The sequence below is a fragment of the Salarias fasciatus genome, chromosome 8, assembly GCF_902148845.1.
Source record: "Salarias fasciatus chromosome 8, fSalaFa1.1, whole genome shotgun sequence".
Taxonomy (NCBI): Eukaryota; Metazoa; Chordata; class Actinopteri; order Blenniiformes; family Blenniidae; genus Salarias; species Salarias fasciatus.
Genome location: NC_043752.1, coordinates 583,207 through 596,869, shown reverse-complemented (window position 1 = coordinate 596,869; position 13,663 = coordinate 583,207). Strand labels below are relative to the sequence as shown.

Sequence of the window (13,663 nt, the reverse complement as noted above, 5' to 3'; positions counted from 1 at the left end):
GAAAAGCAGTGTTTACAAAATGTGGAACTGAATTGTTTACAAACCATGAGAATATTTAACATGATAATTACATTCACACATTTAGAAATTTAAGTGAAGCACATCAGAACCCTGAAACATCGATACATCAACATTTGTTCAGTGAATATTACCTTAAAATTGTTTCAATAACTCAGATAGACACATATTCTTGGTTTTTAGATTGTGTTCTTACAGAATTACTAATTTATAAAGTAACACATCAGATTTTAATAATTAAAATTTGCACTGTGAAATTTAAATTTCTGCCATATTGAAATGTTTTCCCATTGGAATTGTTAAATTGGCCTCTTAATCTTATTTTGAAATAATGGCAAATAAAAAACCTACAATCACATTCTGAGCTCTGCTCGATAGTGGTTTTGCCGACGACCCTGAACACATCATTTCTCACTGTGACGTCACAGGTCACGTGCTTCCTGTTGAACATGGCGGCGACCTTGTGTGCGAAGTGTCTGCCGAAACAGGGTGAATTAAAGCATTTATTTCTTTGAAAACACGCGCTATGCTTCTGTTTTCAGCTGTTCGCTTTAACCGGGGAGCAGCTGCGTCGCGTCCTGCCCCGGTTCTGTGTTTTCTCCCGGTTTGCTGCGTCGACGGCCACCGCGGCTGCTTCGGCTGATTTTAACCGGCTGTTGTGTCTCTCAGGATGGATTCCCCTCGCGCAGAGTGTCCGGCACGGCTCCAAGGCCGTCACGCGGCACCGGAGACCCGTCCACATCCTGAAGCAGAAGCTCCTCGCGGTCACACAGTACGTCCCTCCTCCGAGGGCCGCTCCGCCGGACGCCTACCCGAGAGAGAGCCAGGCCCAGCAGGAGGTAACACACCGCGGCGTGTGTGTGTGTGTGTGTGTTGCCTGGTGCTTTTGAGTGATGGCACCATCTGAATCATCATTTCTATCATTTGTAAACCAAGTGAATTTTGATGACTGGATCCCGGTCCAACACGGAGCTCGGTGGACTCTTCGTCTCAGAACTTCCTGTTGATCAGCTGCTCGGCGTCTTTGTCTCATCGTGGCCGTTTCGGTACCAACTGATCAGGATGTTTCTTGACCTCCTCACGAGATGTTGTCTCGTCTTGTCTTCTGCCAGGAGAGTCCTCTGACGCTGATCAAGAAGAGGCAACTGGAGACGTTGTTCGAGGACTGTAAAATGATCGCCGTGGTCCAGAACAACAACAGCAGCTCTGAAGATATGATCATGTTCAAGCACAGACTCCATAAACACGGCATCTCCGTCAAGTTCTTCCCCAACCAGGTAAAGCGGACCGGCCCGGCCCGGCCTGGCCCGGCGGCGAGTCACAGTTTGAATCTGAGTGTCTCCAACATTTCCCGGCTGGATGTCCTCAGGTGGTGCGGTCGTTCCTGCGAGGCTCGGCGTTCAGCAACATGGCTCCTCTGTTCACCGGCCCCACCGTGCTGCTGGTCAGCCCGCAGCTGAAGGTGAAGGAGATGCTGACGTCTCTGCGGTCCAGTCCGCAGATGACGCTGCTCGGTACGTTCCTGGCCTGCTTCAGTCCGGCTGCTCCGCTCGAACCCGTTACAGACACATGTCGACAGAACGACTGCAGACCGATCGCTGTCGTCAAGTCAGGCTGAGCCGCTGCAGCGTTTGGGGAATGAGCTTCAGCGACGTGGCGCTTTGACAGAGTCCAAGCCGTTTCACACTGTTCGCCACATTCATCCACTCACAGGAGCGCCGTGCACTGGGAGCAGCGGGGCCTTCAGCGTCTTGCTCAAGGACACTCAGACATGTAGAGATGGGGAATGGAGCCAACAACCTTCTGGTTGCGAGACGATCGTTCTCCCAGCCGAGCCACAGTTGGAGGCTCTTTAATCTTTACTTTATATTAAAACAGTGAAGGAACAGCAGAGATAATCTGAACTGATTAGATTATCAGTGTTTCCTGTTTTATCAAACTCCTGTTTCCACCTGAAACAAGACAAGTGACCCCCAGACTAAAGAGCATCTTCCTCCTCTAACACCCAGACTTAAGGCCCGTCCATGCTTCACATGTCTGCGTTTCCGCGTCCGCTTTGGAAGGTCCGCGCACCACCGATGCGGACGCGCTTTCTCCCATGCTACATTTTGAGCTCAGCTGTGCGCGTCTCATGCAGGCGCGGTGATCCACGCAGCCTCGAGAAGCTTTTCCGGCTCTACAGACTGTTTATCTGCTCCTTTATTACGGATTATTTAGAGAAAATTAAGCACATACACTGTCAGTACATTATCTTTAAGTATTAAAGTTTATTTAGCCTTTTTTTTCTGTTTCTGAATCGCGGGGGCGGCGCCAGAGCGATTAGTTACTTTTTCACTTCTGTCTGCAGACCTTCTCCTCCCTCCAGACAGTCTCTCTCTCTTTCCACGAGTTTTCCACTCTTTCGGTGTCTTTAGTGGAGCCATCAGGCTGGAGCTCCGTCTACTTTCACTTTTACCGTCATGTTTTGTTTGCTATGGCGCTCTGGCGCAGGCGCACACTTCCGCGACCTGCGCGCAATGCGCAACGCGGTCTCAATTTCTGGCTGCTGCGCGGACGTCCGCGGACCGGTCCGCGCGGACCCTAGCGGACAGGAATTCATGACGATTTTTACGTCACGCGGACCAACGCGCAACGCGCACCCATGCGGACATGTGAAGCATGGACGGGCCTTAAAGAGCATCTTCCTCCTCTAACACCCAGACTATAGAGCATCAAACTGACCCGCAGGGTGCCGACAGCTCGCCACCCTGCAGGAATCCATTCATCTGCACCTTGTTCAGTCCTGACACGCTGATGGAGACACGGCCGGAGGCGATGCTAGAGTCACCTTCTCATGGAATCACTTTGTCTTCTACTGAGGAGAGAAGCAGTGAGGATAAATCCATCACCGATAGGTTCGGTCTGATGGTAGAACAGAGGTTAGATATGTGATTCAGAGGTTCACTGGTTCGAATCCCACTGATCAAGCTTCCCACTGTTCTCAGGACTTCATTATGAGTAGGATGGGTGTGAAGGGGAATGGGGTTATTAGAGTGTATTTTCTGTCTTTCTCACAGTAATTAACTGTCAGTCATTCAGTCAGTGGTTAGTTCGACTGTTCGGAGTGTTTTAGTTCAACAGTCGACACATTCAGAAACACCAGACCTCTGAAACATCCAACACAGGAACCCTGGGAAGACGAGTCTCAGTCTGGCGCCGCATGAACGGTCTGATGTCAGCAGAGGGTTTCTGATGTGAATCACGGTTTCTCTGCTCTCGACAGGCGCCTGCATCGAGAAGACGCTGCTGAGCTCGCAGGGCGTCGTCGGCTTCTCCCGGCTGCCGTCTGCCGCCGCGGTCCAGGGCGAGCTGGTGGGCGGGCTGACCGCCATGACCGCCCGCACCGCCTCCATGCTGCAGCGCCACCCGGCGCACCTGTCGGCGCTGCTGCAGCAGTACGTCAAGCAGCAGAGCCCGGAGGCCGGCCGGGACCCGGCGGCGAGGGCGGAGGACGCCTCGTAGAGGAACCGGGACCCGCGGGACTCTGGGAAACGCTGTGGACAAACTCCGCCCCAGGCAGGGGTCTGAGGAGCGGCGCTTCAGAAAGGACTGGTTTCGCTGGACGTCAGACTCAAGGTCACAGAAGGACGGTGCTGCAGGAAGAAGTCTCACTCTGTATTTAATCATTTCTTTGTGATAATAAATGACATGAACTTTATGTGTCATTTGGATTTGAACTTGTTTCCATTTGAAAAGTTCACACTGTTTCTGTTCAGTCCTGCAGGAATAATCTGATCTAAAGTTGATGTTAGAACCAACATCGTGGGAGAATGAAACAATCAAACCACACACTTCACCATTTCAAGTTAAAACCTCCTCCAAATGGAATTTATCCTTTGTGGATTCCTGACTGCTGTTTGATAATAGAGTGTGTGTGTGCGTGCATGTGTGCGTGCGCAGAGCAGAAGGTGAAGCTTTGCTGAAAGATATAAGTGGCGTCATTAAAAAGTCCTCCAGTCAGCCACAGTGAACCGAAGCGGTTCATTAATCTGCAGATTACTCGGCATGCTAATCTGGGTCAGTCGGTCTCTTCGGTCCTGCTCTGCTCAGGGAGACAGACGCTTCACTTATTCTGTGACCTGCAAGCAGACACGAAGCAACCAGGAAGTGAGTCCGTCCCTCTTCATCCTGTGGAGGAAACATGCAGGTCTGGGCTCAAACACAGGATTGTGTCACTGTGAGGGGAGAGTGCAAACCACTACACTGCAGAGCATGCGTTACATAACACAGTGGAAGATTTCAGTGAAACCACATCTAGTGGTGATTACTGTCTCAACAAAGACCTGAAGTCTGTATGTTTAGTGCAAAAGAAATAAATGTTGATGAATCTGAATCTTTCTCAGAGTTTTAATTCTTACGTATTCTTGCTACGATGACACTGATGAATTCTAACAAGCAGAATTTATTGTCACTTCACTTCCAGAGAACGTTTCTTGAAAGACGATGAGTCTGATCTGAGAGAGAAAGATGAAAATCTAAATCCATGAGTTTATTTAGTTTGTGTAATTATAGTTTGAACAAAATTTAGTGTATTTCAATGTTTATATTTGTAGGAGCCACAGCCAGTGAATGTGTCACATGGTGTTTGGGGTTACTATGGCAACGCACGGGAGCTTGGGTCACGTGATGCCTGCGGTGATTGACAGGTAGCTACAAAAAGGGGCGTGTTTACCTGCAGTCAGCGGGTCGCCGTCACTTTTGTAATATTTTTATAATTTTTTCGTCCTACTTCTTGTGATCCCAGTTTGTTCTGGCCATGTTTCCTGACCATCTTTAAAATTGTCAATAACATCTTGCTCCACCTCCATTAAAAAAATGTGTTCAACTTTACTCTGAGCAAACAACTCGAACATCTCGATCCACAGTTCACAAAAACTGTGCGATCCCAAAAAGATCCTCTACCTTTGCTCAAACAGCTTTTTCATTCAAAACCATTAAAGAATGGAATCATCTCCCAGACAGTCTGAAATGTTCTGTAGATTTAAACATGTTTTCTAGAAACCTGAAGAAATATATTCCTGATATCATCAGTCCGGTTGATTTTGTACATAGGATTTGACACTGATGTATATCAATTTTAAATGAGCTAATGTATTGTGTTTTGTAATAGTTTTTAACAAATAGTTATGTAATTGCATTGTTATTGTTGTGAACCTGCCCAGGGACTGCAGATGGAAATTAGCATTTGCTAAATCTGGTACAAAGCATCTTTTCTATTGAAAGATGAATGTATTTGTACATGGTCCCTGTCAAATAAATCAATCAACTAAACTAAACTATGAATCTTAATTCAGCTTTATTTCACTTCAGTTTTTTTCTGATTTCAACACGTTCTAAATGAAGGAAATAAATCTGGAGGAACAGTCCTTGATTGAGGTTGCTTGAAGTGTGTGTGTGTGTGTGTGTGTGTGTGTGTGTGTGTGTGTGTGTGTGTGTGTGTGTGTGTGTACAGTAAGAGGAGCTGCTGGATTTGCCCTCCTCGCAGACAGTCCCTGTAATTCCAGTTAATGCGGATAAAGGCCGGACACGGGGCGCTCACTGCGCACAGTGCGCACTGCGCAGCGCACAGCCGGCTCGGATCAGGCGCAGAGGACACGACCAGAGACACCGAGTTCCTGCATGAAGATGTGCAGCTTTTGGTGATTTGGTCGGTTTGTTGTGGAGAGCGGGAGACATGCTCCTTCCGCCGCTGCTCGGTTCCAGGTTTGTGGGATTAAGACGCTGCGGACGATGAGAGCCGCTGCTTCCGGTCAGGTAAGACTCTTATTTCCACTATAACCTTTTAAATTACAGGTCATTTCACAAGTACATTGACGTTTACAGTTGGAGAACAGAGGATAAAGCCATCTGAACCTTAAATCATTAAATCGCCCTAAAAATCCTCCTCACGCGATTAACGTTTTGCACCAATTTGCACTGAAATCTTTAAAAAAAAAAAGAAGAAGATAATAATGCAAATATAAATAATGCAAAAGAACAGAATTTTCTTTACTCAAGTGCAACTACTGTGTCATGATATTAGTTACAGTTAGACGTGTTTGGGGAAAAACAGGAAAAAAATGTCTGCATGTTATCAACATTCAGTTCAGACTTAAAATGTCTCAAAGCAGATTACCTCATGTCGAAGTTCTGAATCACATTAAAACAATGACTTAATCAACTACGGTAATTTCCTTCAAAACAAGATACTTTGAAATTACTGGTGTTCTCAGGACCATCAAAACACAGAGCAGAAGGTTTAAGATGAGTTCAAACTGTGGCTGTTCTCAGTATCTACTCCAGATTTTAAAAGTAGTCACATAATGATGATTCTGAGGAAAATGCACCCTGGGAACAAACCAAAGTTCTGCTTGATTAAAGTAATGAGAGTACTTGTAGTTTGTTACTTGCTGCTCTTGCGCCGCGGCCCTGCCATGTAATGGGCTTTAGATTAGAGGCTGCAGCCCTGAATAGTTCGCAGGGGCCTTTAAATGGCTTGTGAGCCATTAACTAAGACTGCAAAGCAGGTCTATCAAACATAAGGCCCACGGACCCAAAGCAGGCCGCAACATGGTGCTTCCCTGAAGCAGGAACCATGTTTCCTCAGAGGACTGCAGATGAAGCTGAGCTTCAGCCCTGCAGCGGGAAAACACACCTTGATGCTCAGGAAATAGCATGTTCTACCTGTGCGTTCAGGAGATTCCCCCACAGTCCGGTTCAGGCTCAGCCCAGACCTGAGGTTACTGGAGAGTCTGAGTGAACGCGAGGGACTGGCAGTCTGTGTCTGGGACTGACTCTGGTGCCACCGGAGTTTAATCTTTTAATTCTTTGCATCCAAAATGAGGAGGTTTGTCTTGATTTCTGAGTTTTGACTTTGTTATGGAACCAGTCCTGGTCCCAGTCCCGGTCCCGGTCCCGGTCCTGGTCTCTGTTTGGCTCCTGATCAACAGTCACTGCTGCTGAACAGGAACATGTGTTGGCGTTCCTGTTCTCTTCATTAGATCAGCTCGTCTTTCTTTCTCCTGCCGTTGTGATTCCGTTCATTCATGAATTCAGACGTCATCTCTGTGTCACAGCAGCAGCTGGGATTTGTGGGAAAAAGCCTCCAGCTGTCATAATCTCAGTCTCAGCTGCGTCCTCTGGCAGGACGCTGTCTTCACCGTGTTGAATATTAAACCTCTGGTCGGGTTGAAGACGACCGAAGTCACAGAAACCAAAACACTGAGGTGTTTATTGCATTTCCAGCATGAGCCGTGCACGTGGCCGATCGTCTCCTGTGCTGCTCCATCAAACTGAGCAGCTGCTTTTGAATGAGGGCAGGTCTCACCTGGACAGGTGAGCAGCTCAACACACACACACACACACACACACACACACACACACACACACACACACACACACACACACACACACACACAACACGCTCAACAAGCTCAACACGACACCTGCAAACAGCTCCTGCATCTGAGGAGCAGTCAGCAGGAGACACCGCTGAACTGCAGGCTGTAGCAGCATCTACATGTTTCTGATTCACACTTCTGATTCATAGATAGATTTTTATTTTCACGTCTACTTTCAGATTGATCTGGTTTATTTCTCATGTTTCTTTTTGGATCCATGTATGTCGATCTCAGTCAGAGCTGAGGGGCTTTTTCAGGGAGATCCGGCATGTGCAGCATGAACTGTTTCAACAGTTCAGTCAGTTTGAATGAACAGAAGAGAAGACTGCAGATGTGATTCATTCTGCATCATTTTTATTGAATTGTAGTTTCAGTTCTTCTTCATACAGTGTAGACTGGTTCTCTGGCTGCAGATGGATGAAGCAGGAGTCTGGAAAGAGGACACTGTATCGTTTTGGGGAAACCCAGTCCCCCAGCAGCCTCCCCCCTGCTCCCCCAGCAGCCTCCCCCTCTGCTCCCCCAGCAGCCTCCCCCCTGCTCCCCCTGCTCCCCCAGCAGCCTCCTCTTCACTGACTGTGGTGAGACTTCTTCCTTTTCTGGAACAAGCGGCTCCAGAAGCTCTTGGGCCGGCTGTCCTTCTCCGCCTCCTCCTCTGTTTTCACCTCCTGCTCTTCAGCAGCTGCTTCTTCTGACTGTCTGGTCGCCAGTGCTTCTAATTCCTGGCCCTTCCTCTTGAGGTGTTCTTCTTCTCCCAGCACTCCCACCTCTGAAACAGTCATGTTTCCCTGGATGCTGGCGACCACCTCCTTCAGCCCAGAGCCGTTCTTTAAATGCAGACCAGTCCATCTGCCCAACAAGTCCTGTGTCTCCACCACGACCACCTTGTTGGTGTCCTCCGTGGCGTTCCCAGTCTTCTTCTTCTTCTTCGCTCCTCCTCTGAACAGCTTCCTGAAGCCTCCTTTTTGTTTCTTCCTGGCCTCTATGGTCTCCACCAAGATCCTGTTGGTTTCTTGGACTTTGGTCTTCTCTTCCTGGAGGGTCTGGTTCTCCTTTTGGAGCATTTGGTTCTCCTTTTGGAGGGTCTTTTTCTCCTCCTGGGGGGTCTGGTTCTCCTCCTGGAGGATGTGGTTCTCCTCTTGGAGGAACTGCTTCTCCTCCTTCAGGGTCTGGTTCTCTTCTTCCAGGGACTCGGTCTGCTCCAGGAAGGAGTGGTTCTGGGCTTCGAGGAACTTGTTCCTCTCCTGGAGGGACTCGATTCTGGCCTGGAGGAACTGCTTCTCCTCCTGGAGGCTCTGGTTCCCCTCCTGGAGGCTCTTCTTCTCCTCCTGGAGGGTCTGGTTCTCCTCATGGAGGAACTGCTTCTCCTCCTGGAGGCTCCTGTTCCCCTCCTGGAGGCTCTGGTTCCCCTCCTGGAGGCTCTTCTTCTCCTCCTGGAGGGTCTGGTTCTCCTCATGGAGGAACTGGTTCTTCTGTTGCATGGTCTGTTTCTCCTTCAGGGACTGGTTCTCCTCCAGGAAGGAGTCGTTCTGGGCTTCGAGGAACTTGTTCCTCTTCTGGAGGGACTCATTTCTGGCCTGGAGGATCTGGTTCTGCTCATGGAGGAATTGGTTCTTGTGTTGCACGGTCTGGTTCTCCTTCTTCAGGGTCTGGTTCTCTTCTTCCAGGGACTCATTCTCTTCCAGGAAGGAGTGGTTCTGGGCTTGGAGGAACTCACTCCTCTCCTGGAGGGACTCGATTTTGGCCTGGAGGGACTGCTTCCCCCCCCGGAGGCTCTTGTTCCCCTCCTGGAGGGTCTGGTTCTCCTCATGGAGGAACTGGTTCTTGTGTTGCACAGTCTGGTTCTCCTCCTTCAGGGTCTGGTTCTCCTCCTTCAGGGTCTGGTTCTCCTCCTGAAGGGTCTGTTTCTCCTCAAGGAGGAACTGGTTCTTGTGTTGCACAGTCTGGTTCTCCTCCTGAAGGGTCTGGTTCTCCTCCTTCAGGGTCTGGTTCTCCTCCTGAAGGGTCTGTTTCTCCTCAAGGAGGAACTGGTTCTTGTGTTGCACAGTCTGGTTCTCCTCCTGAAGGGTCTGGTTCTCCTCAAGGAGGAACTGGTTCTTCTGTTGCACCAACTGGTTCTTTTCTTCCAGGGACTCATTCTCCTCCAGGAAGGAGTGGTTCTGGGCTTGGAGAAACTCACTCCTCTCCTGGAGGGACTCGATTTTGGCCTGGAGGGACTGCCTCCCCTCCCGGAGGCTCTTGTTCCCCTCCTGGAGGGTCTGGTTCTCCTCATGGAGGAACTGGTTCTTGTGTTGCACGGTCTGGTTCTCCTCCTTCAGGGTCTGGTTCTCCTCTTTCAGGGTCTGGTTCTCCTCAAGGAGGAACTGGTTCTTGTGTTGCACAGTCTGGTTCTCCTCCTTCAGGGTCTGGTTCTCCTCCTGAAGGGTCTGGTTCTCCTCATGGAGGAACTGGTTCTTGTGTTGCACCGTCTGGTTCTCCTCTTTCAGGGTCTGGTTCTCCTCAAGGAGGAACTGGTTCTTGTGTTGCACAGTCTGGTTCTCCTCCTTCAGGGTCTGGTTCTCCTCCTGAAGAGTCTGCTTCTCCTCAAGGAGGAACTGGTTCTTCTGTTGCACCGACTGGTTCTTTTCTTCCAGGGACTCTTTCTCCTCCAGGAAGGAGTCGTTCTGGGCTTGGAGGAACTCACTCCTGTCCTGGAGGGACTCGATTTTGGCCTGGAGGGATTGCTTCCCCTCCTGGAGGCTCTTGTTCCCCTCCTGGAGGGTCTGGTTCTCCTCATGGAGGAACTGGTTCTTGTGTTGCACCGTCTGGTTCTCCTCTTTCAGGGTCTGGTTCTCCTCAAGGAGGAACTGGTTCTTGTGTTGCACGGTCTGGTTCTCCTCCTTCAGGGTCTGGTTCTCCTCCTGAAGAGTCTGCTTCTCCTCAAGGAGGAACTGGTTCTTCTGTTGCACCGACTGGTTCTTTTCTTCCAGGGACTCTTTCTCTTCCAGGAAGGAGTGGTTCTGGGCTTCGAGGAACTCGATCCTCTCCTGGAGGGACTTGTTTCTGTCCTGGAGGAACTGCTTCTCCTTCTCCTCCTGCTCCAGCCTTCCTGCCTTCTCCCTCAGATCATTTTTCAAAGCCATGATCTGAATTTCTCTGTTCTTAATCGTCTCCAGGAGCTCGTCCATATGGGACCGCATATCGAGAAGTTCCCGAGGAACATTGAGCCGATGGCGATTGTTCTGAGGAAATCCGCCTCTGCCTCTGGGTTTCTGATTGCTGGACATTTCTGGGATGTGTTTGTGGCTGACTGTGTTTGAAATGCTGCTAGCTGTGTTTGAGATGCTGCTAGCTGTGTTTGAGATGCTGCTAGCTGTGTTTGAAATGCTGCTAGCTGTGTTTGAGATGCTGCTAGCTGTGTTTGAAATGCTGCTAGCTGTGTTTGAGATGCTGCTAGCTGTGTTTGAGATGCTGCTAGCTGTGTTTGAAATGCTGCTAGGTGTGTTTGAGATGCTGCTAGCTGTGTCTGAAATGCTGCTAGCTGTGTTTGAGATGCTGCTAGGTGTGCTTGAGATGCTGCTAGCTGTGTTTGAGATGCTGCTAGCTGTGTTTGAGATGCTGCTAGCTGTGTTTGAGATGCTGCTAGCTGTGTTTGAGATGCTGCTAGCTGTGTTTGAGATGCTGCTAGCTGTGTTTGAGATGCTGCTAGCTGTGTTTGAGATGCTGCTAGCTGTGTTTGAGATGCTGCTAGCTGTGTTTGAAATGCTGCTAGCTGTGCTTGAGATGCTGCTAGGTGTGTAGAAATGCGTTGAAATGTGCTGAATCGCGCTGAAAGTCTCGCTGTGGGCAGAGATGCAACAGATGCTTCCTTCTTCGCCGGAGTTCTGATACAAAGTGGACCAGATCAGCTGAGCTGAGCTGAAAGGGACATAACACATGATGATGTCATCAGAGACCAAAGGCATGGCCAGTGATGTCACAGCCAATGGTTACCAGCGGTGCCTGTTACCATGGCAACGAGCTGCGCTCAACCAGCCAGCAGTTTTTAATGGAGTGCGCATGGTTGAAGAAATGCCGTTGTTTGAGAACCGAAAGGCAAGATTGAAAGATTTTTGTCCACTGTGGCCATTGGAAGCCTTTCATGGATTTATGGTGAAGATTTCATATCTGTAGGATCATCCATTCAGCCACAGCGGGTTTGGAAAGATGTGTGAAGTTTTGGATTCAGGCGAGAAAATCTCTGTCCAAATTGCATTGGAGCGGATGGGAGAAAATTCAGCACTCTCCTCAAACAAATGCATCTGGACGAAAACCATTTGCGAGAGAGCAGTTTTTGGGTTTTTGATTCGAGAGCCTCCTGCAGTGTAAATTCCTTTCTCTCACTCTAGCCTCTCCAATACACACCTGTTATAAACTCAAAGAAATGGCTGAATTTCTCTCCATACTTGAAGGCTCAGTGTTTAAATTTGGTAAAAGATATCGAAATGAGATCTATGCATCTGCGTAGAGGACAAAAACGCCTACGTTTTGTTATGTAAATGACATTTCTATGTTAAAGTATGGCGACTCACCGTGGAGTTGTTTGGGGATGATTTTTTTGTGTTTTTCGGGCAACTCTCATCCGGAATGAATGGGGAACAAATGCCTGGTTTTTGGTCATTTTCTCGGTTATTTTTCACCGGAACGCGGAGAAAATTCATAGCACACAATTCCTGGAATTTACATACGTTTTGACGTGACTTTTATGGTGTCATTCCTGCTCAAATAACTACATTTAAATAGTAACTTTGATATATCCAACCGTGACTTGATCGTCAGATCTCAGTGCGACTCTGTTTCAGGATGAATTGAACAAAATGAACTACTGATGACAATATTTTGATCAAGTGAGTGAAAAGACTCTTATGCTGAAACAGTAAACCACCATTATTCCAGAGATGGTCCTGCTGTGTTGACAGGTTGTGAATTAAATTCCAGACCAGTCACAGCCAAATGTCAGCTCGTTTCACTGCGATCTGATTTTCTTCTCAAAAACTATTTAACCAGTTAATGTTAAACACGTAATTCATCGAAGACAAGTTGAATTATTGAGCATTGAGTTGATAGAAGATGTTATCGACTGTACTTTATGTGACTGTGAGGCAGAGCGCTGTGCCGCCTCTAAACCAGCTCAGGAAAATCCCTTCATCCTGTTTCTGCCTCATGCTTTCATTACTGAGGCCGGCTCCTCTCATCCTCTGCCGTCCTTACATAACAGCCTCTGGACACATTTACTGAGATAGTGGCTCAAATTACCACACATAAACAACCCATTTTCTGTCCAGCAGGCTGCTCTGTATCCTCTTCTCCCTGAGACGAGTTAAACTGCAGCCGTGTCTCCAGAAGAGGTCGGCAGAGTTCAGACTCACTGTCCATGACTGTTTAGAATATTATTTAGAGAAGTATTTTATTACATCTATAAAGTTTGGATTGTTTTCAGTTTGTAAACAGGATTATGAGTTTGATTTGAAGTTTTAGCTCTATTTCTTGAGTGACTGAAGTTTTTTAGGAAGCATTTTTAGGCATTTCTTTGCTTGAATCAGGAGTTTTTTTTGTGATTTTGTCTAACTTTGTAATAAATAAATACTGATTTCAACCAACAGGATAAGTGTACATGCTTCTGCTGTTTTGTAGTGGCTGTTCTAACTTAAAACACACTCTGTTTTCTTGAGTGGGCTTCTGCAGTTTGTATTCCGTTCACTAATCTGCACTGATTGATTCATCGGGGCTCCTTCAGCGTTGCGTCAGTGCACTTTGCCTTGAGATCAAGTTACTCCACGTCTGTCCAAGTGGCTCCGAGCTGCTAAAAACAGCTCCTGAAAAACCAATTAAGCAGAGGTTAAGCTGCTCCTGCAGGTGGTGCCTTGCTGCGGCGTCTCATCGTCCACAATATGCTGGATTACTGCGCACAAGCTGCATGTTCAGATCAGTTACAAACGCTCTGCACGTCCTCTTAGAAATAAATAAACACATTAAATTTACATGAATAAGGTTAAATATGAATTGAGTCAACATTATTGAACCTGGATATCAGTTCATTAAATATTCTCCTGTTGTCTTTTCACTTCTACATCAGTAAATTAAATTATTTCGTGTTTAGAATGAAAATGCATCTTGAAAATGAATTTTGTCGTATCTAATAAACCACCAAACTGAAAAAAAAATCAATTATAAAAAATTCCCATGAATTGATTGTAGAATGTTTTCAAAAT

At 47.7% G+C, this 13,663-nt stretch overlaps 1 protein-coding gene across 1 annotated transcript; it reads left to right on the top strand.

The window, feature by feature from the left end:
* The first annotated feature begins 444 nt into the window (after nt 1-444).
* mrpl10 (mitochondrial ribosomal protein L10) lies at nt 445-4,378 on the top strand. The gene is made up of 5 exons (XM_030098715.1): nt 445-507; nt 688-857; nt 1,131-1,295; nt 1,388-1,532; nt 3,281-4,378. Exons 1-5 carry the CDS (start codon nt 468-470, stop codon nt 3,517-3,519), a joined length of 759 nt encoding a protein of 252 aa, XP_029954575.1. The 5' UTR covers nt 445-467; the 3' UTR covers nt 3,520-4,378.
* The last annotated feature ends 9,285 nt before the right edge of the window (nt 4,379-13,663 follow it).